The sequence below is a fragment of the Bos taurus genome, chromosome 6 (genome assembly GCF_002263795.3).
Source record: "Bos taurus isolate L1 Dominette 01449 registration number 42190680 breed Hereford chromosome 6, ARS-UCD2.0, whole genome shotgun sequence".
In the NCBI taxonomy this organism is placed as follows: Eukaryota; Metazoa; Chordata; class Mammalia; order Artiodactyla; family Bovidae; genus Bos; species Bos taurus.
Window position 1 is genome coordinate 58,218,544 of NC_037333.1, and position 27,311 is coordinate 58,245,854.

The following is a 27,311-nucleotide window of genomic DNA, read 5'->3' on the forward strand; positions in this document are numbered from 1 at the left end:
TCCCAAAGATTTTCAAAATAGTCTCTCTTGAGAACAATACTTCACCATTAATGAGTTGAAGTATTTAATAAGCTAAAATAATTTATTATATGTAAAAAGTATTTGGTATATAATACCTGTATGCTGTGCTGTGCTAAGTCGCTTCAATAGTGTCTGACTCTTTGTGATGCCATGGACTGTAGCCTGCCAGGATCCTCTGTCCATGGGATTCTCCTGGCAAGAACACTGGAGTGGATTGCGATTCCCTCCTCCAGGGATAGTACCTGTTTAAAAACTAAGATCATGGCATCTGGTCCCATCACTTCATGGGAAGTAGATGGGGAAACAGTGGAAGCAGTATCAGACTTTATTTTTGGGGGCTCCAAAATCACTGCAGATGGTGATTGCGGTCATGAAATTAAAAGACGCTTACTCCTTGGAAGAAAAGTTATGACCAACCTAGAAAGCATATTAAAAAGCAGAAACATTACTTTGCCAACAAAGGACCGTCTAGTCAAGGCTATGGTTTTTCCAGTGGTCATGTATGGATATGAGAGTTGGACTGTGAAGAAAGCTGAGCACTGAAGAATTGATGCTTTTGAACTGTGGTGTTGGAGAAGACTCTTGAGAGTCCCTTGGACTGCAAGGAGATCCAACCAGTCCATCCTAAAGGAGATGAGTCCTGGGTGTTCATTTGAAGGACTGATGCTGAAGCTGAAACTCCAATACTTTGGCCACCTCATGTGAAGAGTTGACTCATTGGAAAAGACTCTGATGCTGGGAGGGATTGAAGGCAGGAGGAAAAGGGGATGACAGAGGATGAGATGACTGGATGGCATCACTGACTCTATGGACATGGGTTTGAGTGGACTCCGGGAGTTGGTGGTGGATAGGGAGGTCTGGCATGATGCGATTCATGGGGTCACAAAGAGTCGGACACAACTGAGCGACTGAACTGAACTGAACTGATGTATGCATAAATATGTATTTTTTATCCTTTTTTTTAATGGTCATGATTATATTCCAAACCTGATTGGGTATTGCTGATTGAATGAGCAAACCGATAAAAAAATAAGGATATATTTTTTAAGAACTAGGATAACAATTTTTCAAAATAATTGCAGTTATCCTTGATTACACTGGTCTTTATAATAAAGACATAAAATATGAAAATATGCTCATATACTTCAGGGTTTATCCTGTCCTTTATAGGTATTTAAGTTTCTTTTATCCTTTGTTTTCTTCAATTCACTGCTCACTATACTGCCATTTCCATCAGGAAGTGTGAAATGGAAGGGAAGTGAAAGCTGATAAACATAGTATATGTGAGTTTGACTCCTAAAAGTAAGAGAAGAAGTCAAAACAACAAATAAAATTAGGTCTGTGGTGTTTTCATCTGTACTATTCCTGGTCCTCTTCACCACAATCTGGAATATACTCACATAACTCTATAATTTCTGGCTTCAAGAGTTTCTTTTTTTTTGTTGTTTGTTTCTTTCTTTTTTTTTATTTTTGTATTTTTTTTATTTTTAAACTTTACATAATTGTATTAGTTTTGCCAAATATCAAAATGAATCTGCCACAGGTATACATGTGTTCCCCATCCTGAACCTTCCTCCCTCCTCCCTCCCCATACCATCCCTCTGGGTCATCCCAGTGCACTAGCCCCAAGCATCCAGTATCGTGCATCGAACCTAGACTGGCAACTCGTTTCTTACATGATATTTTACATGTTTCAATGCCATTCTCCCAAATCTTCCCACCCTCTCCCTCTCCCACAGAGTCCATAAGACTGTTCTATACATCAGTGTCTCTTTTGCTGTCTCGTACACCAGGTTATTGTTACCATCTTTCTAAATTCCATATATATGCGTTAGTATACTGTATTGATGTTTTTCCTTCTGGCTTACTTCACTCTGTATAATAGGCTCCAGTTTCATCCATCTCATTAGAACTGATTCAAATGTATTCTTTTTAATGGCTGAGTAATACTCCATTGTGTATATGTACCACTGCTTTCTTATCCATTCATCTGCTGATGGACATCTAGGTTGCTTCCATGTCCTGGCTATTATAAACAGTGCTGCAATGAACATTGGGGTACACGTGTCTCTTTCCCTTCTGGTTTCCTCAGTGTGTATGCCTAGCAGTGGGATTGCTGGGTCATAAGGCAGTTTCTGAGATGTCAGTATGAATACATTTTATTTGAAAATCAGTAACAATTCCTTCTTTTAGAAAGTGCTTCTAATGTAGCTAAGGAGAAATATTAATTGATCATTAGAACTCTGACAGTTGTTTTGTTTTGTGAATAAAAATGAAGAAACGCCCTCCCCCCGAGAGGACTGGAAGCAACTTTTACGTTCCCATTGTGTCTTTTATATTGCTATTTCCATTATTACAGTATTGTATTTAATTATTTATCAGTCAGTCCTTCCCCTGACTGAAAACTTTTTGAAGGAAGAATTGCCTTTCGTTTTTATAGCCTTGGGTTCCTAGTACTGTTAGACACTACTTGTAAGTGAAAGAACAAATAAATAAAAGATCACTGAGATTTATATGAGTTAACCAGAGCTCTGTTTCTCTTAAAGACTGTAAATCCACCCAAAGTGGGTTGATAAAATGTCTCTTGTTTGGAACAACCCAGTTTTCTTAATTTCAAGAAGCTCTGAATAAAAATATATCCACTCCCTTTTGTATCTCTGTTATCTAATGCAATATAAGAGTATGAACCCATTATATTAACTACTATGTCTTAGTGTAAGATGTCTTTCCAATAAACTGAAAGCTAGAATATGCTCTCTTGCCAGTGAATACCAATGCAGAGTTATTACAAGTCCCAAATATCATTAAAGAAGTTCCCCTTCCAAAGAAGTTAGACTAAATAGCTTACACTATGTAATTATAATAATTGAATATTCTGAGTAATGATTATTCAGAGACTCAGATACATTCTTGATGAAAAATGATCAAACAGAGTGCTCTATTTTTAACTTAGGTCTTCAGAGGGCTTATTATTTCGAAATCAAATCTATTAAACCTTGTGAATACATTATTCCTCATTAAGATTCCTTTTGAATTCATTTGACATGCTAAAGACAGTGTATCAGTACATAATTTATAAGTAAAAATCATTTTATAATATTTATCTTAGATATTAAAGTGAATAGAACATAAGAATGAAAAAGAGACACAAGTAACCGATAGGGAGAATAAGACTACAGGAGAACTCTCAAGGTAATTTTAGTACTTCTAGAGGCACCCCACTCCAGTACTCTAGTCTGGAAAATCCCACGGACGGAGGAGCCTGGTAGGCTGCAGTCCATGGGGTCGCAAAGAGTCGGACACGACTGAGCGACTTCCTTTCACTTTTCACTTTCATGCATTGGAGAAGGAAATGGCAACCCACTCCAGTGTTCTTACCTGGAGAATCCCAGGGACGGGGGAGCCTGGTGGGCTGCCGTCTATGGGGTCACACAGAGTCGGGCACGACTGAAGCGACTTAGCAGCAGCAGCAGAACATTCTTATCTTACCATCTAAAAATCTTACTAAATAGCTTATTTTGCAAAATACTTTGGTTAACAAGTCAACTCATTTCATAAGGAGCTATTGTTGTGGTTAAAAATTGCCACCAAATAAAAAAGACAAAACAATTGTGCATCCTTAGTTTAATCAATATAGAACTGTATAAAATGAGTCTATATAAATTTGCTCCTGGTGATCCATAAGCCATTATAAGATATAAAGCATTATTATTATACTATCATATGTGTAAAACATTTTGCCTAATCAACTTTTCACTTATGTGCAAAATTCCTGCTACCACAAAACGGTATCAGGACAAAATGGTGGTTTTCAAATAGTTTTGTTTTTTGGCCCCAAGGAGAGTTCCTTCAAAACAAAATTCTCAAATAAATCCATCACTCCAAAAAGAGTGGGAGAAAAGTTCGACATTGCTTTTGGACCAGGGAAAGAGACATGGCTATTTTAAGTTTTAGGAAGCAGTAAATGTAGTATTGAAAAGCTACTGTAAACAACTAGGAAACTGAGAGTACAAAGTTGTTATCGATGGTAGATTATTTGTCAATACATCTGCCCCCAAAAGAATAATTTTTAACATGCTTTTTTAACATGCTACTTGTCACAAAACACTAACCAGTCATTAACAGATCAATTAAAATATATGCTATGATTGCTTAATCTAAGCAACATAATGCCAGAAAACCAAGAGAAATTTAAAAATTTTAATTATTCACAAAATGTACATTCACAGTGTTTATTAAGCAAAGAAATTATCTGCTACTTCACATCATGTATATGCAATATTAAATAACCCTTGCAATATGACATTAAATGTAATTAACAGCATATTCATCAAGTCACTTAGTATATGTATATACAACAATAAATAATCATTGTAAAAAGTCATCAACTACAAGGTTTTCTCTGATTTTAATCAGTTCATATGATAACTTTTTAATGACCGAATACAGCATTTTCTTTTTAATTTTTCTTCTTATAAAATGCTAGGAAGCACAATTACCATTCAAACAATCATGATAATATATTTTCAAATCTTACTGACATATAAAAGTAGTTTAAATTTACATCTATTTCTTTTCCTACTCTAGGTCTCAGCAATATCACAATTTTCTGAAATATAAACAGATAATTTTACCCCATTATTCTCTAGTTACAAATATATACAGGTATATAGCCACTTAAATTTTTACCCATCTTATTTTAGCTGTATTTTGAAAAAACGTCTTTATACTTTTTTTTCAAAAAGTAACAGTGAGCAATTTGTGTGAAATAGTTGTAATGGAAAGGAATGCAAGCATTTTTAACATAGTAAATGTTACTTTATGTATAAAGTAATTCCAGGATATAAAGGCATATTTAAAGCTGTTTTGAAGGAAACTTTCAAAGAGCAAAATCATATGGTGAAATTATTGTAAATTCAATGTTTGAAAGTGAGACTACAGATTTTAAGTATTTCTTTTCATTTTTTTCATTTCATTATTGCATGCTACAATACCTAAGTACTGTAAGTAAGGTTACTGTACCAGGTAACAGTCAACTAAAATTACAATCTCATTTTATTAGCTTTCCAGACATAGAACTTCAGCGCTCACAGCACGTAGCCAAAAATAAGGCCTTTCCTGTAACCATTAACCAATATAATTTTAGAAAATTAAAAAAGGAAAAGTAAATTGTAATTACTCACCTTTTGGTGCCTTGAAATATTCTGGCAAAATTAAAATGAACATGATCATTATGGCCAAAAGTAATTTAAGGAGGGCTGTTTTTGTCATGTCTCTTCACATGGTACGTGTGTTCCCATCAAGTATACCGATGGCATCATTCTTCCTGGTTTATGTTTCATCTCTGCAGCACTTGAAGTTTACGAAGTTTACCTCGTGCTCACTTCCTGTTGGGTAAGACTTTGTAAAAAGGAGACCTAGAACTGAGACTTCTTCATTTTGAGTCACTTTCCACTAAGAAGACTGTTTTGTAACAAGCACTTTCAAACTGTCTTCCAAATAAGAAGGAGTGAAGAAACAATGTAAGGAAGTAAAGGGGTTTGTCCTCATCTAAATCTGAAGCTATTTTCCTATGCTTACCAATCTGTGTGAGTAAATATAAACCCACAATATACTCATCAAAAGTGAAATGATGAATGTCTATTATGTCCAGTTGTAAAAACACCATTCATTCATTTACTTATTGATTATTGAATCCCTTATTTATTTATTTATTTGCCAGGCCACAAGCTTGCATGTTCTTAGTTCCCTGACCCTTGGCAGTAAAAGTATGGAGTTCTAATCACTGGACTGCCATGGAATTCCCTGCTGCTGCTACTGCTGCTGCCAAGTCGCTTCAGTTGTGTCCAACTCTGTGCGACCCCATAGACGGCAGCCCACCAGGCTTCCCCGTCCCTGGGATTCTCCAGGCAAGAACACTGGAGTGGGCTGCTATTTCCTCCTCCAGTGCATGAAAGTGAAAAGTGAAAGTGAAATCACTTAGTCGTGTCCGACTCTTAGCGACCCCATGGACTGCAGCCCACCAGGCTCCTCCGTCCATGGGATTTTCCAGGCAAGAGTACTTTTGTTTTGTTTTTGTTTTGGAGTGGGTTGCCATTGCCTTCTCCAATTCCCTATTGACCCCCTTTTAAGTGCTAGCCACTGTCCTGTGTTCTGGTGTTCAAAAAAAAATATGTCTAGAAAATAGTAAATAGCACAAAATATAAGGATAAACTAAAGACTTTTACTTTTCTACACTGTATGTGTGTGCGTGCTCAGCCATGTCCAACTCTTTGAGATTCCATGGACTGTAGCCTGCCAGGCTCCTCTGTCCATGGAATTTTCCAGACGAGAATACTGGAATGGGTTGCCATTTCCTTCACCAGGTAATCTTCCCAACCCAGATGTCAAACCTGCATCTCTTGCAGCTCCTGCATTGGAAGGTGGAGTCTTTGCCACTGCACCACCAAAAGCAGTAAAATGGGACTCATTAAACCTAAAGCAATGTGATTACTGTAACAGAACCCACATGTTCAGTTCCCATTTAAAAAAAAAAAAAAAGATCTTTCATTATGACAATCCAAGTGAAACAAAATGCATTGTCTTAGAATATTAATAAAGAGTAGGCAAAAATCATGGTGAATAAAGAATAGGTACAAACAAGTACTTTTTTCCCCATGTTCTTGTTTTCTGACTTTAAAAAAGGAAAGTGGTACCAGGTATCGCCAATCTTTCCTCCCGCTCACTTCATCTTGTACTCTCACCACCCATCCATTTCCATTTATCCTATTTCTTATTCTTACCCACCCAGCCCTAGACTTTATGGAACAGCAGCTGAGCTGGGGATAGGAGTCAGGAAGCAAAGGTTGTCCTGTGAATATATATTGTGAATATGAATTAACTGTTTTTCTTCGGATTGGGTGCAACAAGTTGATGGGCAAATTGGAATCATGGATTAAGGGACTTTAGTACTTGAGTCTAAGAACAGTCAAAACTGGAGTATGACTTCAAATATAAGACTTATCCTATGAACAGTAGTAAGGACCATTCAAAAGAAGAGAGGAATTGATGAGAGTTATGGCCTGCACCAATTAATGGACTGAGACATACCAGATTACGGGTCAGGCAGTGTCTCCAGCAGAGATGCTGGTAGGGATGGGTGGGAAACCCCATTCATTAGTTCTCACAGGTGTCACCAAGTGCTCAGTGGAGCCTCTACTTCCCATTTTCACCCTGTTTTGATTCTCTCAGACACTCTAAGTCTCACTTACGAATACAAATATTCCAATCATAACTTTACCAATGAAGATGAAATTGATCAAGAAAGTATTTAATTGACATAAAACCATTGTCAGTTTAATTCCTGGATGAATTTCCTTATAAGAGCAGTTAAACCACTTCTATGTTTTTCCTCTATAATTTTGATTTTATTGAAACTACTTTTTGTTAGTATCTGTCCTTTTCTATGAACAACACTGCTTTAGTTCGTTTACTAATTCTTTCATCCTTACTAAATTCTATGGATTTGTGAGTTTTGTGCATGTGTGGTAGTATTTCTTCTAGATCTACTTCTTTCCTCCCTACCCTCTTCTACCCAATATGAACATAGGCTGGTAATCCTATCCTAGAACACCTGGAAAACAGACTTCCCTGGCAGCTCCATGGGTGCTTTGTCAATGATGGGCTGTTTCATGTTCTCTGCAGCTGGCTTTCTCTGGTGCTGTACAGATGGTGGATGTCAGGAGACCAGTCCAGGGTCCCTTAGCCCCAGGTCATACCTGGCTGCTCTGAGGATGTAGGGGATCAGGGTCTCATGTGCATCCGTGCATGCTGCATGCTCAGTCGTGTCCAACCCTTTGCAACTCCATGAACTGTAGCCTGCCAGGCTCCTCTGTCCATGGTATTTTCCAGCAAGACTACTGGAGTAGATTGTCATTTCATACTCCAAGGGATCTTCCCGATCCAGAGATTGAACCTGGATCACTTGCGTCTTCTGCCTTGGCAGGCAGATTCTTTACCACTGCGCCACCTGGGAGTGTCTCATAACTGGCCTACAATCTATCTGCTGGATACCAGTGTGTCATCTCCGATTCAGAAAATCATGAGAAAATTATTATATGCCCACAGATATTTCAGGAATCTTTTATTGTCCTCAATTGTTCTCTTATATTTTCAACTAATTTTTATAAATACTTTTGATCATTTTGCCTTCAGTTACTAACTGCTCAAAGGGTTAGCAGAACAATAATCAACAAGTTCCAAGTAACCCCTGGGTCAAATCCTCCAAGATTCAATAGCAAGGGTGAAAGGGTTGAAATATCTTTCTTTTTTCTGACTGACATAATTTGTCCATTGAAATGTTTTATTACAGAAACTTGCCAGATAAAATGCATCACTAAATACTGGCATTTTAAACACCACCAATCACTAAAATTTAAGAATTAGGCTGCAGTTTCTTGAAGGTAATCCAATTTAAAATGATAGTGCCTTGATTGGTTGGTTGGTTTAGTCACTAAGTTGTGTCCAACTCTTGTGACCTCATGGACTGTAGCCCACCAGGCTCCTCTGTCCATGGGATTTCCCAGGCAAGAATACTGGTGTGGGTTCCCATTACCTTATCTGATATTGCCTTAGAAATAAATAAATATGAATTGTGCTCACTTTGGATTTTCAGTTCAGTTCAGTTCAGTCACTCAGTCATGTCCGACTCTTTGCGACCCCCATGAATCGCAGCACGCCAGGCCTCCCTGTCCATCACCAACTCCAGAGTCCACCAAAACCCATGTCCATTGACTCGGTGATGCCATCCAACCATCTCATCCTCTGTCGTCCCCTTCTCCTCCTGCCCTCAATCTTTCCCAGCATCAGGGTCTTTTCCAATGAGTCAGCTCTTCGCATGAGGTAGCCAAAGTATTAGTTTCAGCTTCAACATCAGTCCTTCCAATGAACACCCAGGACTGATCTCCTTTAGGATGGACTGATTGGATTTCCTTGCAGTCCAAGGGACTCTCAAGAGTCTTCTCCAACCACAGTTCAAAAGTATCAATTCTTTGGCACTCAGCTTTCTTTCTAGTCCAACTCTCACATCCATACATGACTACTGGAAAAACCATAGCCTTGATTAGACGGACCTTTGTTGACAAAGTAATGTTTCTGCTTTTCAATATGCTTTCTAGGTTGGTCATAACTTTCCTTCCAAGGAGTAAGCATCTTTTCATTTCATGACTGCAATCACCATCTGCAGTGATTTTGGAGCCCAGAAAAATAAAGTCAGCCACTGTTTCCACTGTTTCCCCATCTATTTGCCATGAAATGATGGGACTGGATGCCATGATCTTAGTTTTCTGAATGTTGAGCTTTAAGCCAACTTTTTCACTCTCCTCTTTCACTTTCATCAAAGGCTCTTTAGTTATTCTTGACTTTCTGCCATAAGAGTGGTGTCATCTACATATCTGAGGTTATCGATATTGGGATTTTTCCTCCCCCATTTTGTGACAGTTTCCAAAGCACCTTCACAAATATTAGATTATAAAACGAGAATGACTACAAATCTGCAGTTACTCACCCACTGTGGACTCTACCCTCCTACTTCAGTGAAGGAATAAAACATTAATAAACCTAAAACCCAAGATATTGTTGATTGGGCTCTAGTATTAAACTTCCGTAAGTTTATATTTCATATCTGAGACTCGGGTTCTGGAATTACTTTAGTACGTCTACAACTCTAATGGAAATAAGTCTTAATAATTTTATGTTGTGTGCTAGATGCAATTTTATTTTTTTAATGAGAGAATCTTTTATCTCAAGGAGCTGCTCTTACCAGAAAGAGCAACATAGACTTTAAAAATATATAACCACGACCCTGTTGGTCCAGTGGTTGAGAATCTACCTGCCAATGCAGGGGACATGGGTTCAATTTCTGGTGTGGGAGGATTCCACCTGCTGAGAGGCAGCTAGGCCCATGCACCACAACTAAAGAAGGCCAAGCGCCTAGAACCCGTGCTCCCCAACAAGAGAAGCCACCACAGTGAGAAGCCTGAACACAGCTAGAGAGAAGCCCCTTTCACCGCAGCTAAAGTAAGCCCTCATGCAACAAAGAAGACCCAGCACAGCCAAAAAGTAAATAAATCAAAAAATAATAAGAAACAGTCTTAAAAACTATGGTTTGGATTTAAAGTCTGTGTAGTTATCTCCTATCATATGAAATACACACTTGTAATACTTTACATGAACAATATTTTTTCTATTTTTCTTTGTTGAAATTACCCCCAATTCCTTTACTGTATTCTGTGGAAAGATCTTTTTGAGGTCAATAAAAACAATGTGCTCATGTGTTCAGCTGTGTCCAACTCTTTGCGACCCTTTGGATAGTAGCCCTCTGTCCACGGGATATTTCAGGCAAGAATACTGTAGTGGGTTTCCTCCTCCAGCGGATCTTCCAGACCCAGGGACTGAACCCACATCTCCTGTGTTGCAGGCTGACTCTTTACTGCCGAGCCATCAGGGAAGCCTATTCTCAGTCTCTTCACTATATTCTGTGGAAAGATCTTTTTAGGTTAAAAAAAAAATTATCAATGACATTTATTGAATATTTACTATGTGCAACTACACATTCTTGACCAAAAACAATTAGAGTATCAATTATTTCTCCAGGAAAAAAAAAAAAAGGCACGGTTTATTTAGGATCAGCGAAGAATTGCAATCCAGGCTCTGCAATCATGGCAAGCCACAAGCAAGTCCCCAGGAAAAATGAAGAGGAGAACTCTTTTTATAGAGTGGGGAAGGAAGCTGGGAGGCTACAGTAAACAAAGAGTGTGTAACTTTTCATTGGCTGAGTTGGGACAGTCTCTCATTGGCTGATCGATTGTCAGGTAAGAAGAGGGGTCATTCTTCTTCCTGTTGGGCTCTGTTTTCATTGTAGGATATGAGAGTTCCCCTCTCTGATCTCCTCACTCTATTTAATTGAGGTTTCTGTTGATTAATGTTGTGATTTTCACAACATTATTGAGTATTTTATATGGATTATTTTATTCAATTCCCAGCAACTTTCTAAGTGAGTTTCTACTGTTATTCCAATTTTATAGGCAAAGAATATGAGGTATAGAAGAGTCAAATAATATACTTAAAATCACATTGTTAATAAACAGTCAAGCTAAGCTTCAAACCCATCGAGTCTGACAATAGACTGTGCTCTCAACCACTGTGCTATATACCCAGTTTCAGACTGTGAGAACATTTGTCTGTCAGAAAAGGGTCATTTATGAAATAATAATAACAGCAAACACAAATATAGCCCTTTCTGTGTGCCAGACACGGCTCTAGTTTGGGGTTTCTCAGGAATGGCACTACCAACATTTAGGGCTGGATAATTCCTTGCAGGGAGCTGTCCTGTGCATCGTAGAATGTTGAGCAGCAGATGCCATTAGCAACTCTCCCCACCCCAGTTTTGACAACAAAAAACTGTCTCCAGACAATTCAAGAAGTCTCTGGGGTGGGCAAAGATAGTTCCCAGTTGAGAGCTACTCTGGTAAACTCTTCACTTACTTTAAGTCATTTAATCCTCATAACCCCAGTATAAAATAGTTACTAACATTACTTCCATTTTACTCACTTCAGACCAGTTCTATACACAGCAATCTAATCATCCAGAAAGCGAATGACTCATAATCTGGATCAGTCTAATTACTTCTCAATGTATTACTTGCAGATAAGCCATCTACTTTGGCAACACAGCCATGCTTGGATTAACACATTTTGTGGGAGGAAATAATTTTTATTAATGAGATCTGCCTAAGCATAAAGAAGTTTGGGAGAAGCTCCAATGTCCTCATTCAGTTTGCAGTTCATTCAACAAATATTTACTGAACAGTTCCATGGCGTCAGGCAGTGTTCTGAACCCTAGAGATGAAGTGGTAGATGAAGCAAAGTCCTGGCACTTCCATTCTAGTGGGTGTGTACATTCCAGGGACAGACGACAGACAAGAAAATCACAGCAATAGTTTATTTTCAAATAATGTTGTGTTCTGGGGGAAAAAAATAAGAGTGATGTGCTAACAGAGAGTTGGGCAAGGTACATGTTGGTTTGAATAAGGATGTTAAAGAAGGCTTTCTATCATTTCTTTTATATGGCACTAAGGAAAAGCCCATGGACTGAGGAGCCTGGTGGGCTGCAGTCCATGGGGTTGCTAAGAGTCAGACACGACTGAGCGACTTCACTTTCACTTTTCACTTTCATGCACTGGAGAAGGCAATGGCAACCCACTCCAGTGTTCTTGCCTGGAGAATCCCAGGGATGGGGGAGCCTGGTGGGCTGCCGTCTGTGGGGGTCACACAGGGTTGGACACGACTGAAGCGACTTAGCAGCAGCAGCAAGGAAAAGCAAAAGTGCAGGAACAGAAAACAGGCCAGTGGTTGCCAGAGGCTGGTGGCAGAGGAGGGGTTGACTACAAAGGCACAAGATGGAGTTTTTAGGGTGATGGAAATATTATCTTGATAACGGTGGCACTTATATAACCGTATGCAAAAACTCTAGAACTGTACACCGAAAAGGGTAGATTTTACTTTATGTAAATTGTAACTCAGTAAACATAATTATCTCTCTCTCTCCCTCTCTCCACATAGCCTTTTCACTGCTTTAGAAACAAAGATTATTGAGAAACATGCTGGGATATTCCTGGGGCTGGGAGTATGGGTCAGAACCTGAACTTAGAGAATGAGAGCAAGCCTCAGATCAGGCTGATGGGAGACCACAGCACTGCCCTTTCTTGCCTTGTTAACCTTCAGTGGCTGTGGCGAGGTTGTTGCAAAGAAACTCAAGGCCACGTGGACACACAGGAGTCGCCCGTTAGCAGCCAGCACAGCCCGGCCAACCTGGGACATACATCCGCCCCCTCAGAGAACCAGAGAAGATGCTCAGCATTGCTCAGACCACACGCTGCGGTTCACTGAGCTGCCTTTTCTTTGTTCACCTCCCCTCTGGGGGACATCCGGTTTGATCCGCCACCATTGTGTTTAGAATGCTGGAGACTGGGCAGAGTGCACCTGAGGTCTTCACCCACGGGCCTCCGTAGAGGTGTCAGGCTTCACGTGCCCAGTCTGCACATGGCTACTTTCCCTACACTGGCCCCACTCCATTACCTGTGTCAGGAAAAGTTTTGTCTGTTTTCACTAACAAAACCCACTGCAGTGAGATAGCAGCCTGTGTGGGAAGGACCCTGTTGGGGCCACTTTCCTTGAAAGGAAGAGGAGGCAGGCTTGTCTGCCCAGATAGTACAGTGAGAGAGGGAAGCCAGAGGGAAAGCCACCCTGGAATGGATTCGAGGGAACACTGTAGTGTCTCAGCCTCTGGGAACAGCTTCTGGCACCTAATCTGACCTTGAAATGTATCACCATGTTAACGACATGCATCAAGGGACAGAAATCACAACTGAAACATTTTTCACCATTCTAGCATAGAACAAGCTTTGACTCTTCAGGTAACAGAGAAAAATCAATTGCTGAGAGTCTGAAAGTTTTAGATCCAATGGGTCCAGACTCTGATAATAAAAAAGAAAGAAAAAAACTGGCTGCGATTGGAGAGCTCTTCTAAATCTAATTAATACTAGTTCTTGATTTTCTTGGAAATGGAGGGGAGAAGAACGAAATGCATGCATAATTTGAAATTGAAACGCCCTCTCGTTGCAGCCTATTCTTTTTTTTCTGAGACTGTACCTACTGCACCTAATACTTTCAGATGCTGAGCGATTGATTTTACTCTATTTCCTAAAGAGTCAAAGGTTTTTCTATTCTAACATCACGAAGAATGTTTCCATTGTGCTTTGCTGTCTCTTGATACATGTAATCTGTAAGTAACACTATGTCTTGATTTTCTTGGGGACAGGGCGAAGGAGAATGAGATGTTTGTTTTCTTCCCTCTTTGTCTTGCTGAGACCGGTAAATCTGAGACTGTCTTCGAATGTGTACCGTGTGAGCCACCTTCTAGTCACTCACTGTTTTTGTATCTCAGGTCAGCTGCTTGTTAGCCAGAACCTTTCCTCAAGTATTCTGTGCTAAGTGTAGTCACTGAATTTAGAATGCAGGTGTGAACAAAGGGATGTGTGCTATAGAAAAGATGAAATGGAGGAGGAAGTAGAGGCACAATGATTGATAAGGACTTTTCAGTTTACATATCTGTCTGAATCATCTTTCCGTAAAACTCTCTCCCATAACAAGTAGCAAGCACAGTGTCTTCTATGCTGTAGGCCTTTTCGTCACATCTGGTGAGTGCTACTGCATGAATATTCTATAAGCAAACCATCAGCACCGTGCCAAACCTAAATGCTTAACCCTGCATAGTGGTTGTAAACTTGTTCTCTGAGACCATTAAGATGGAAGCCAAATGAGTGCTTCCCGTCTGTTAGGTGGTGAACCCAGAAATAATATTTCAAATATGAAGATCCCGGAATATTTTTTAACTCACAAGAAATCAACATCAGTTAGTAGTATTGCAACTTTCATTTTTAAAATGCAAAACAAGTATATTAAGATGCTGGAAGAATTTTTTTTTCCTTGCATGAAAATACATACCAGTACTTTGTGTTCACTCCCTTTCCTTATAAGTTTATAGACTCCTAAATTAAGAATCTTCTAAAGTTTTATGAAACTGGTAGTGTAACACTATAAATTAGAGGAAAGTTTCCATCCATATATATTATAATGCTAATAGGTAGAAATGGCCTTGCTCTAATAAGTTGCTGTTTCTCAAGGCTTCATAGGGAAGGGGTGCTTTTTTTAATCCCTCCATTCATTCATTTAACAAATATTTATAAGTGCCTGTCATCACAGATGTGGGTTTAGAGCCTTGGGTCTTGGAATTAATAACAGTAATAATAATAGCAAACATTTATATAGTACTGAGTGAAAGTGTTAGTCACTCAGTCATGTCTGATTCTTGCAACCCTATGGTGCCTCTCTCCATGCAATTCTCCAGGTAAGAATGCCGGAGTAGGTTGCCATTCCCTTCTCCAGAGGATCTTCCCGACCCAGGGATTGAACCCGTGTCTCCTGCATTGCAAGCAGACCCTTTACCATCTGAGCTACAAGGGAAGCCTATCCATATACGTTGTAATGCTAATAGGTAGAAATGGTCTTGCTCTACTAAGTTGCTATTTCTCAAGGCTTCATAGGCAAGGGGTGTTTTTAAAACTATTCATTCATTCAACAAATATATATAAGTGCCTGTCATCATAGACCTCTCAGCTAGTCAGGGAGGCAGATGAGTAAACCAATGTTCATAGCCCATTAAGTACCAGTGGTGATAGAGGAGCGTACAGGATATTATGGGAACACAAAGAAGGAACAGGCTCAGTCTGGAAGATTAGGATAGTGATTGCCAGAGCAGTTCCCCTTGAGTTGAGTCTTGAAGGACTCAGGCAAGCAGAGATTGGAAAGGCTGGACTTGCCAGAGGGAGGAAAGCTATTTGAAAGTACAGTTACAGAAGAAATGATACATTCTGGACACTGCAAATCATTTGGAATGGACACAGGCCTGGAGAGGGGTTAGATTACAAAGGCTCTTACTACCACTCTAAAATGTTTGAACTCTACCTTGAAGGCAATGGAATCACTGAAGCTTATTAAGCAGGGTCCTGGGGGATGAACAGAATGAGGTTTGTGTTTAGGAGATGGGAAGGAAGTGTTTAAATTGTTTTACAAAACCCTTTTTTTTTTTTTCCCAGTCAGAGCATAGCCTGATTATCGGAGGCCTACTTATGAATGAAGGAATGGAAATACGTGCATGAGGGAATGCACACTCTTTCCCCGGGCCTCAGCAGCTTTGCTGGGGTGGAGGCTGGGAGAGGGGGACAGACAGGCTTGCTTATTTTTTGTTTTTAATTTTTGGTAAAAAGTTGGCTTTACTCATCACTGATTTACCTTTTCTCAGTTATGGCATTTCGGCATCCCCAGCGACAGTACCCTGGAAGGTGGGGCTGGCCCCGCCCCTCCATGATCATTAACCTCCCTGAATGGTTACAAGCCGCAGGCAGGGTTGCAGGGCTCACCTCACAGGGCTCAGTGCCCTCTGACTCACGGGCTCTGAGCCTAGGGACTGCTGCCTGCCTGGTAAGGGCCACAGTGTTCCCATGGGTGGGACTGAGCAGACCGTGTGTTGGGGGTGATGCCAGGTCTCTGCTCAGGACAGGATCTGACAGGGCCATCTGTGACAGTAATATGTCCTAGACTGCGGGTGGACAGACCTGTTGGGCCCCCTGGGTCCTGCCACTGACTTGCTGGGTAGCTTTAGACAAGGCCCTTCTTGTCTCTCTGTCAGTCTGTTTCCTGGTAGGCACTGCCAGAGAGGTCTCCTGGAAGCCCCTCCTGACTCAGAAGGGAGTCAATACCAAGTTTGCACTTCTACTGAATTGTGACCATGGCTTTGTGCTTTGAAGGTCCCTGTGTGTCTGCGGCTGGTGGGGGCATCTCTCGCCACAGGGCCGCCCTTGGCATTGCTTTTCCCACTGGAGGCTGCTCTCCAGTGAGAAACCCTCAGACTGTCAGCACCTGACTCTATTGTCTCTGCTGCCCAGCACTGCCAGACCCCTGTCCCAAGAGGGGTGTGCTTGAAGGACAGTTCTTACGTGAATACTCTGAAGACGAAAAGAAGTGACCTGACAGTGGGCTTAGAATGACCTTTCCTCCATTAAGAGAGTTCCACCTAAAGAAGGAGCTCTCACACTACGTCAGTCCTCAGAGTCCTGGGATTGGATTGGGACTATGCCAGCACCCTCTGACCGGAAGTAAGAACTGAACAGGTGTACAAGTCCAGCGGTCGTGCCTGGGACAAGCCTGATGCCTCTCATGTAAAAGACCCAAAATGACTCTACAATGTGGAGAAAGAAAAAGAGCCGGGAGAGAAGGAAACTAGGCAAATTGCCTTTAAATTTATACCTGCCCTTAGGGGATGAAAGTTTGTTCCTGGAAGAATGGAAACCATAGGAGAGCATTTGAACAAACAGCACCTGGAGCTACAGGTGCTGTTTATATTTTCCATAATAATTTCATATTTACTTTCCTCTAGAATTTGGTCTTTAAAAGTTCATTTTGAAAATTCTAGATTGGCTTGGCTGTGGTAAAGAAAGCTAAGGGAACTTTTTCTTTATTTTGGTGTTTGCATCACGCTCAGTTGGTAAAGAATCTGCCTGCAATGCAGGAGACCCCGGTTCGATTTCTGGGTTGGGAAGATCCGCTGAAAAAGGGATAAGCTACCCACTCCAATATTCTTGGGCTTCCCTCATGGCTCAGCTGGCAAAGAATCCACCCACAATGCAAGAGACCTGGGCTTGATCCCTGGGTTGGGAAGATCCCCTGGAGAAGGGAAAGGCTACCCACTCCAGTCTTCTAGCCTGGAGAATTCCATGGACTATATAGTCCATGGGGTCACAAAGAGTCAGACAAGACTGAGCGACTTTCATTGTTTTTGCATCAAGTTAAAAGGGGGAGTGAATTGCCCTGGGGAACCAAGAGAAATCAGAATGAGAATCTGAGGTAAAATTCAAGGGGACATACTTTGGGTTGGATTTACTTGGCCACATGTTCCTCCCACCCTGGAAAGGCTCCTTCCAGGAGTATGATCTAATCAGACCTCTTAAAGCTGTGTATTTTCATAGGAGGAAATGTCTCCTGCATTGGCGGACAGATTCTTTACCACTAGCACCACCTGGGCAGAGAAGGCAATGGCAGCCCACTCCAGTACTCTTGCCTGGAAAATCCCATGGATGGAGGAGCCTGGTAGGCTGCAGTCCATGGGGTCGCTGAGGGTCGGACACGACTGAGTGACTTCACTTTCACTTTTCACTTTCATGCATTGGAGAAGGAAATGGCAACCCACTCCAGTGTTCTTGCCTGGAGGATCCCAGGGACAGGGGAGCCTGGTGGGCTGCCGTCTATGGGGTCGCACAGAGTCGGACACAACTGAAGTGACTTAGCAGCAGCAGCAGCACCACCTGGGAAGCCCCGCATAGTAGATACTCAGCAACTATTCTTTGAAGGAATGAATAACTTCAGATAGGAAAGATAGGTTGTATTCCTTTTCATAATGGCCAAAGGGCTTTTATGAAATTTATCTTATAACTGGAAAGATCCCCTGGAGGAGGGTATGGCAACCCACCCCAATATTCTTGCCTGGAAAATACACATGGACAGAGGAGCCTGGCTGGCTACAGTCCATAGGGTTGCATAGAGTTGGACATAACTATGTATTTTCATGAAACAGGAGGCTGTTTCATGTCAAAACAAGGAGAACAACAATACTGTTAAAAGTAATCCTAAAGCCTCTAAAAGCAATCCCATTTGTGAGATCCAGATTTTGAACATAGATACTACATAAAATGACATTTAAGCTTTTAATCCTCCCCACCCACACAACTGATAATCAGAGCAGAAAATGAAAAGTAAAACCATTTCTTTACTAAGTGCATCCATACACTAGGATTAAGTTGTTTGCTATCAGTACTACACCTTAACTAAATTCAAACATTAATTGTCACCTTCCCTCTCATGATTAGTTCAGTTCAGTTCAGTTGCTCAGTCGTGTTTGACTCTTCACGACTCCATGAATTGCATCATGCCAGGCCTCCCTGTCCATCACCAACTCCCAGAGTTCACTCAGACTCACGTCCATCGAGTCAGTGATGCCATCCAGCCATCTCATCCTCTGTTGTCCCCTTCTCCTCCTGCCCCCAATCCCTCCCAGCATCAGAGTCTTTTCCAATGAGTCAACTCTTCGCATGAAGTGGCCAAAGTACTGGAGTTTCAGCTTTAGCATCATTCCCTCCAAAGAAATCCCAAGGCTGATTATTATTATTATTATCATGATTATTCTCAACTAAAATCATTTGAGCATTCAAAGGACATTGTATTGGCACCATTTATCAAGTTATCAGTAGAGTAATCACATTTTAGGTTCAATTATTCCACTTCTGATTGCTGCTATATCATCTCAGGGAAAAAATACTAAGACTTTGACAGCATTTATTGATCTATTATTACTCTCTGATTCTATGGATCCATTTATGGCCCAAGTTGTAAGATCTTACCATAAATTCTTAGCTGTGAATGCTTCAACTCCTGTTTCTTAGTATATTGCCAGAATAAGAGGTTAAAAACTACCATTTTCTAATTCTAATTTTAAATACGATAAAACCAGGCTGCATTTGAGACCTCATTAATATGTCTAAGTCAGATGACCCCAGTTACAAGATAAATTTCATGAAAGCCCTTTGGCCATTACAAAAAGGAATACAACCTATCTTTCCTATCTGAAGCCATTCATTCCTTCAAAAGATAGCTGCTGAGTATCTACTATGTGGAGAAGGAAATGGCAACCCACTCTAGTATACTTGCCTGGGAAATCCCATGGGCAGAGGAGCCTAGCAGGCTCACACGTATACGGGTCACAAGAGTTGGACATGACTTGGTGACTAAACCACCACCACCACCAACTACTATGTGGAGCTTCCCAGGTGGTACTAGTGGTAAAGAACCTGCCAATGCAGGAGACATAAGATCCCTGGGTGGGGAAGATTCTCTGGAGGAGGGCATGGCAACCGGCTCCAATATTCGTGCCTGGAGAATCCCATAGACAGAGGAGCCTGGCTGGCTATAGTCCATAGGGTTGCATAGAGTTGGACACAACTGAAGTGACTTAGCATGCACGCACATATCTACTATGCGACAGACAACACTGGAAATGTAACAGTGAACTACAAAGACAAGGTTCTGCTGTCCTGAAGTTTATATTCTAGTGGGAGCAGAGAAACAGATAAATGTCAGGTAGTGCTAAGTGGACCCACTCCAGTGTTCTTGCCTGGAGAATCCCAGGGACCAGGGAGCCTGGTAGGCTGCCCTCTATGGGGTCGCATAGAGTCAGACACGACTGAAGCAACTTAGCAGCAGCAGTAGCAGCAGCAGCAGTGCTAAGTGGTGAGAAATAAGGAGATGGAGTGGAGGTTATGGTTTGCAAATTTACATAACACAGTCAGGAAAGGTGACATGAAGGAAAAGGGAGACAGTCGTGTGTATGGCTAAGAGTGTTTCAAACAGAGACATGCAAAGACTTCACTGGCAAATGCTTGGTGTGATGGCAGAAAAGAAATCCACTGTGGGGAACAGCCTGAGAGTAAGCATGCTGTCAGCTGAGGCCAACAGCAGGATGTCAGGTCATAAGGGATATATATTTGATTTGCTTTCATTGGGGTGGTGGAACAAATAACCTGAAAACAAAATTAGTAAATCAAAGAGAATAGATTTCAGTTCAGCTCAGTCACTCAGTCATGTCTGACTCTCGGCGACTCCATGGACTGCAACCCACCAGGCCTCCCTGTCCATCACCAACTCCCAGAGCTTACTCAAATTCATGTCCATCTAGTCGGTGATGCCATCCAACCATCTCATCCTCCGTCATCCCCTTCTCCTCCTGCCTTCAATCATTCCCAGCATCAGGATCTTTTCCAATGAGTCAGTTCTTCACATTAGGTGGCCAAAGTATTGGAGCTTCAGCATCAGCCCTTCCAATGAATGTTCAGGATTGATTTACTTTAAGATTGACTGGTTTGATTTCCTTGCAGTCCAAGGGACCCTCAAGAGTCTTCTCCAACACCACAGTTCAAAAGCATTAATTCTTTGGTGCTCAGCTTTCACTATGGTCCAACTCTCACATCCATACATGACTATTGGAAAAACCATAGCTTTGACCTTTGTTGGTAAACTTGTCTCTGCTTTTAAATATGCAGTCCAGGTTTGTCATAGCTTTTCTTCCAAGGAGCAAGCGTCTTTTAACTTCATGGCTGCAGTCACCATCTGCAATGATTTTTGGAGCCCAAGGAAATAAAGTCTCTCACTGATTCATTTTTTCCCCATCTATTTGCCATGAAGTGATGGGACTGGATGCCATGATCTTCGTTTTTTGAATGTTGAGTTTTAAGCCAGCTTTTTCATTCTCCTCTTTCACTTTCATCAAGAGGCTCTTTAGTTCTTCGCTTTCTTCCGTAAGGGTGGTGTCACTTGCATATCTGATGTTATTGATATTTCTCCTGGCAATTTTCATTCCAGCTTGTGCTTCATCCAGCCTGGTATTTCCCATGATGTACTCTGCATATAAGGTAAACAAGCAGGGTGATAATATAGGCAATATAGACGTACTCCTCTCCCAATTTTGATAGACTTCAAACAATATATTTAGTATGAAATAAAGGAGAAGGAATTCCTATTTCTTAAATTAGGATTCATTTTCTTTTTACAACTACAATTGTAATCTGATTTGATTGTAATGCTTTTCTAGCCTTTCTCACTATAAACCCAAAAGACTGAATTAAATTTCCAAAACTGAACAACAAATAATGATGAGAGGAAACAAAACTATGAGAGCAATGTCATTTGCTGTGAATGTGCACAAATGTTAACACGGAGAAATAAATGAAGGCTGAAAAATAGCATTCAACTCCAAAAATTCAAACTGTGGGTTTCACAGCTGTCTTTTGTAATTAAAGACAATGCTATTCAAGTAATTTTTATCCAGGCATGTAGGTGTGATTGCAAAGAGGAAGTGGGGAGTCTCTTCCAGGTGGCTGATTAAAAAAAAAAAAAAAATGCATCCTGTGCTTTGTGGTTGGAGCTCTCACTGGGATTTTATAAAGTATCTCTTCCTGATTGTAACAGTTTAAAATCAGCCCATCCACTTCCTTTTGAACTAGCAGTCCATATCAATGCCTCAGTGTTTTACATTCTGTTGGTTTTTCTAACCACTTCCCCAAGTGGGGGTGTACAAAAATAGATCCCTAAATCTCGCAGCCACCCCAGGCTGTTGCCACGAACGCAATTTGGCCAACTTGTTCTGCTGTTGACTTGACCCATCAGTCTTCTGGACCATTTGCTTGCATTGGGTTTTCATTATGGACACACACTAAAGATTTTCAGTGCAAATTTCATTTTGGGAGGACTGACGAAATGCAACCTCACGGACAGGATGACAATGTATCACAGGAGCACTAAATCTGAAAATAATGAACAGACGCATTACTTTGAAAACAGAAACCAAGTGGACATTTCCTTTACACAACACTTAGAGACAAACTAAGGGGGCCTCTTCCTTCCCTTATCCACCATGAGCTCCGTGGGTGCAGGGACCTTAGCTGCTTTGCTTAAGACTGATTGAGTTAAGCCATATGAAGCGCTTTCGATTGGTGTTGGGATACAGGCGCTGAATAAACTGAATTCTCAGCACCTGGCATATATACATATACGCACACACACTATATATATAAATACATGCATTAATATATATTGGCTAGAGGAATAAAGAAGGAACCAACTTCAGCGGAATTCCTATTATCCCACCATTAGAAAACAATGATTATGACCCCAAAGTTGAGGATCGTAATTATCATGACACGTATCCACAAACCCACTATGGGGCGCAATAATTACCAGCGTGTTGCATGGGGAAGGGGTAGAGAGTCTGGAGAAAAGAGGCAACTCTTGGTGAGTTCCCCCAAAGCTTTAGGACAATACAGTCCTGTCCTCCAAGGAATCAAAAAAAAAAACCAACAACAACAACACAGCCCGGCTCTCTGATCGCCTTCCAGCCCTGCAGAGGGACCTCTTCCTAAACTTCCACCCCCAGGAATTTTCCCTTATCCCGGTTTCAAGGGGCAGGGAACAACCGGAATCTTTGTCAGGTCCTCCGCGCCCCGCCCCCTCCCCCAGAGCCCCACCCAGCCTGACGTCCCCCTCCCCCACAAGCGGCCCCTGCTGCACCCCGCCGCTCCCCTTCCTTCTCCCCCGACTGCCCAGGCCGTCGGCGCGCACCAGGCCGGGGGGGAAGAGAAACCAGAAGGGAAACCACCAACCCCGCGGCAGCGGCGGTCTCCGGGGGCTAGCGGGCCGGCGGGGGGGGGGGGGGGGGGGGGGCGGAGCCTGGCGGAAGGGGGCGGGGCAGGCAGCTGCTAGCGCCGCGCCGGGACTGTTGGGCTAGCGGGCCCCCGACCCCCAACCGCCAGCCGGCCCCCCTCCAGCGCTGCCTGACGAGTTTCTCGCCCCCTGGCCTCGCACCGCCTGACGGAGGAGGAGTGGCCCGCCCCGGGCCGGCCGGCGGCGGGCGTGAGGCCACCGGGAAGGGGTTGGGGGCGCCCGAGGGGCCGAGCATCCTCTTCCTCGGCCCGCCGGCCCCCGCCTCCTGCTTTCCCTCCGCCCGCCTGGCCGCCCCGCCCCGCCGTGACCCCCGGCCGCCTCCGGAGCCCGACGCGGTAAGTGCGACTTCCTCCTCGGCGCCGGGGAGGGGGCCGCGGCGGGTCGGCCGCGCACCGAGGCCCGCTCCCCGCCCCCACGCGACCCTCCTGCCGGGCCCTCGGAGAGGCGGCCCCGGGCGTCTCGCTCCGGAGGGTGGGCCAGGCGGGGACCTCCCGGGGCTCGAACCGCGGTCCGGCCTCCCGCCGCTCAGTCGCCAGCCCGGAGCGGCGTTTGGGCCGCTCTCGAGTTATGCAAAGTTCTAGACGCGGCGTTTGTGGCCGGCGGGCTGCGGCGTGGGCTGCTGTCCAGAATCAGTGCTTCCTCCCCCTACTCTTCTACCAATAAAACTTAACTGGAAACCATTCTGGATTTTTTTTTTCCCCTCGTTACCCTCAGGCTACCATAAGCTACGTTTCTGAGTAATTGCCTCACCCTGGGAGTGTGGAAAATAAGAGACTTTTATTTCAAGAAAAACCAGCGTGTCTGGTTGAAACTTTCTCAGAGATTTAGTCTTTTCAGTTCTGGTTGAAACTTTTTCATTTAGGCATTTCACAGTCGTACCCAGAGATCAAAACATGACGAAGAAAGTTTGGTGTATTAAAGAGTAAAGCATTTCTGCCGTCTTTATTATCGATTCATTAAAAAAATTTTTTAATGATACATTTACAAAATTCACAGTACAGAAGAGATACGCTGTCTCGCCCCACCCAGCAGTATTACCAGTTTCTTGCGCATTTTTCCAGAGATAATGTATATGCCAATGTCTTTGCTTTTTAAAAAAAAAAAAAAAACACGAAAGTGTTGTGTATTAAGTGCCTAGCAGTTACTGGTACCCAATAAATGGCAATTGTCCTTCCGTTTAAAAAAGTTTAATAAGTCTTTTTGGTTATTAGACCGCTGAAAAACCAATAATGACCTCCTTTGGTTTTAAGCATAGTGAATATGACTGTATTGTAAATGTGTATGTTCTGTTGGCTTCTCAAAGCTATATGAATACTTTTACACAAAGGTGACACTGATATTTCGGGGTACTGGGACAGGTAGGGAGAAATCAGTATGAAATTGTAAGAAAATAGAACTTTATGTGTATAATAGTTCCAAAAATGATTTAAAGCAACTTAATGTCCATATGGTACTGTGGGGTGAAACAAAATTAAATGAAAAGTTGAAGCAGAGCAGGGAAAAAAGTCAAGGGTAAGATAACACCAAGTGCATGAGATCCTGTACTAGAGGCGAGTCACAGTTTTGGCTCTGAACATCGCTAGCAGCCAGGGGGAGGAGAGAGAGAGGAATAAAGTAAGTTTCAGTGTATTTCAAATTCTGAGATAAAAACAGACCAATTCTGCCTAAGCCCAGCATTTTCCAATAATTAGGCCCGAGAGGAATGGTTTCTCATGGGGCCTAATTAAAAGAGATTGTTGTGATGCAGTTGACAACATTTTTAAGGTATCTACAGAAACTGATGAATTTTGGATAACAATGTACTTCAGTATAGAGCAATAGTAAGACTCTAAAGGTAAGTTCTGTAAAGGCGTTAAGCCTTTCATAATGATCCATTCATAACGTGTAGAGTTACCTAGAATAGTATTTCCCAAACTGTATTCTGAGGCATGAGAAATCAGTAGTTTATTTCTTGAAATAAGATTTTAGCTTAAATAAGTTTGAGATAACTGGCTTAAACAAATTTCAGGGTTTTTTTTTCCCCCTCAGTTTCTTGGCTAATGTTAGTTTACTTTCGTAAAGGGGGCTGTATTGTGTGACCTTCTCCAAATTTATTTGATATGGACCACGAATTGAAAACCACTGAACCTGTAGAAGTGGGTGGATTGCTTATCCTTCAAGCAGTCTTTGTGAATATTTCTTACAGCTGAGATTTGATAAGAATGAGAGAGCAAAGGGCCTGAGGTTTACCAATTTATTAAGAGCCAAAGTAAAGATAAAAGTCAGGATTTTAAAATGTGTGTATGTGCTCAGTTGTGTCAGACACTTTGCGACCCCTTGAACTGTGATCTGCCAGGCTTCTCTATCCGTGGAATTTCCCAGGCAAGAATATTGGAGTGGGTTGCCATATCCTCCTCCAGGGGATCTTCCTGAGCCAGGGATTGAACCAATATTTCTTTGTGTCTTCTGCATTGGCAGGTGGGTTCTTTACCACTGCGGTACCTAGGTAGCCCAGAATTTTAAAATATTTTACATCAAGGAAAAGGCTAGTTTCCCCCAGAGTTCTTTTACAGTTGTTCTGCAAATTGCCTGTTGGACCAAATGATCTCTAGAACTTCTTCCTGTTGTTCTGTGCTTCAGGGAACTTGGGATCTTGAATTAAACTAGGTTTAGGCAAGTAGAACCCCTTAAAGGATGATTTTAATTATTCTTGGATATAGATACATTATTAATATTTGCTTTTTATTCCAAACACTACTGGCACTATTACTGTCAAACCTGGAATTCTGTAGCTATAAGACATCTTGGAAAGCATGATACATAATGGAAAGGGATTTGGAGCCAGAAAATCTGGGATTGTGCCATTAATGCGCAGGGTTGTTTTCCAGTAAGTTTATGAACCTCTCTGAATCTGTTTCCTTATTTGTAAGATTAGAATGATGACAGTATGCAGTTCATTAAATGAATGTTGAGAGTCTAATAGGTACTGAGTAGTGGAAAAACAGCTTTAAGAGTCCAAATGAAACAATGTATCAAGAATCCTTTATTATAAATTATTTCCATTCCTGAGTATAGATGGCAAGAGTTTGAACAGCAAGAAATATCCTATCCAAATATATTTGGCCTGTGAGTTTCAGATAGCAAGTAGTGAGAGTTGAGAGAATGAGGGATTAGTCCAAAATTTTGACTCCGCTCAGTTCTTGTGTTTGAATTTGGAGACTTAGGATAATAACTTAGGAGACTTAGATAATACTTTCTATAAGAAAGTATTCTATAAATCAGTTGTCCCCATCCTTTTTGGCACAGGGATGGGTTTCATGAAAGGCAGTTTTTCCACAGATGGGGCAGCGTGCGGGGGGGCGGGGTAGGGGGTGTTGTCTTAGGATAAGTCAGGCACATTACATTTATTGTGCACTTTATTTCTATTATCACTATATCAACCCTGCCTCAGATCGTCAGGCGTTAGATCCCAGAGGTTGGGGACACTCTGCTAGAAATGATTCAATACTATATAAAATGTTACCATCCTGAAGATAAATTGAGGGCCAAAGGTATTCATTGTCTTCATTTATTTGGTAAAAAAAAAAAAAAGACCCTCATATCTTAGTGGTTTAAAACAACAAAAGATTGTTTCTCAGTCATGCTAAGTGTCCAGTTAGGGTCAGCAGGAGCGCTCTGTTCCAGTAGTCATTTAGCACCCCAGATCGTCAGAGGCTCATCTTAACACCTGCTTCCACATTTATTAGGCAGGGAGAAGGATGTGATAAATTGCACATTGGCTTTTAAAGACTTTTAATGACACACATAACTTCCACTGCCATTTCATTGGCCAAACAAGTCATATGACTGCAACCCAGCTTCAAGGAGGAGGGGAAATGTAATTCTATCTTGTACCCAAAAAGAGGAGAAGGAGAATAATCTTGGGATGGTCTTTTGGACTACAACTAAGCAGACTTTATAGTTCCATGAGTTAACATAGTCTGAATAAATCAAATCCAAACCATGTTTTTCAGTATTCTATTTAGGGAATAGAAAACAGCGTTTCTTTGTGTATATGTAATCATAGAATTATGCTAATGAGAATTATAAAGAACATTTTTTATTAATTGGAACTGAAATGCTTTTGGAAACTCCCAATTAGACAAAATGTTTGGCCAAGTGAATTTCATTATTTTTTAATTATATGTCCATTCAGTAAACATTTGTTAAATGTGGTATTGTATGAGGCCCTGTGTGAGATCCTATGAGGGTAAAAAGCTGAATGGGAAGTTTATACCAACAGAAAACAGCTACAATTGAATTCTCTCCTTTTTTTCTCTTTAAAATAACATAAATAGAATCTTCTAATATGATAAAACTTGGTTATGTATATCTACATCATTACACTT

General features: G+C 41.6%; 2 protein-coding genes across 23 annotated transcripts in view; one reads left to right on the forward strand and one right to left on the reverse strand.

Moving 5' to 3' along the window:
- TMEM156 (transmembrane protein 156) overlaps window positions 1-5,349 on the reverse strand; it is a 66,342-nt gene extending 60,993 nt beyond the window's left edge. For 17 of the 18 annotated variants that reach the window (XR_009494794.1, XR_009494790.1, XR_009494792.1 and 14 more), the window contains exon 1: window positions 5,205-5,349. Coding sequence is in view for 7 of the 18 variants with exons in the window: in XM_015471585.3 (XP_015327071.1) it covers window positions 5,205-5,292 (88 nt within the window). In the remaining 11 variants the exon portion in view is untranslated. 18 annotated transcript variants of the gene reach the window in all.
- Window positions 5,350-22,945: 17,596 nt separating this feature from the next.
- Window positions 22,946-27,311, forward strand: part of KLHL5 (kelch like family member 5) — a 95,817-nt gene continuing 91,451 nt past the window's right edge. For 3 of the 5 annotated variants that reach the window (XM_005207900.5, XM_059887859.1, XM_059887858.1), the window contains exon 1: window positions 23,061-23,279. The gene's annotated coding sequence lies outside the window, so the exon portion shown is untranslated. Of the gene's footprint in view, window positions 23,280-27,311 lie in introns of all 5 variants that reach the window. The other 2 variants (XM_005207901.5, XM_024993538.2) reach the window with 2 other exon arrangements.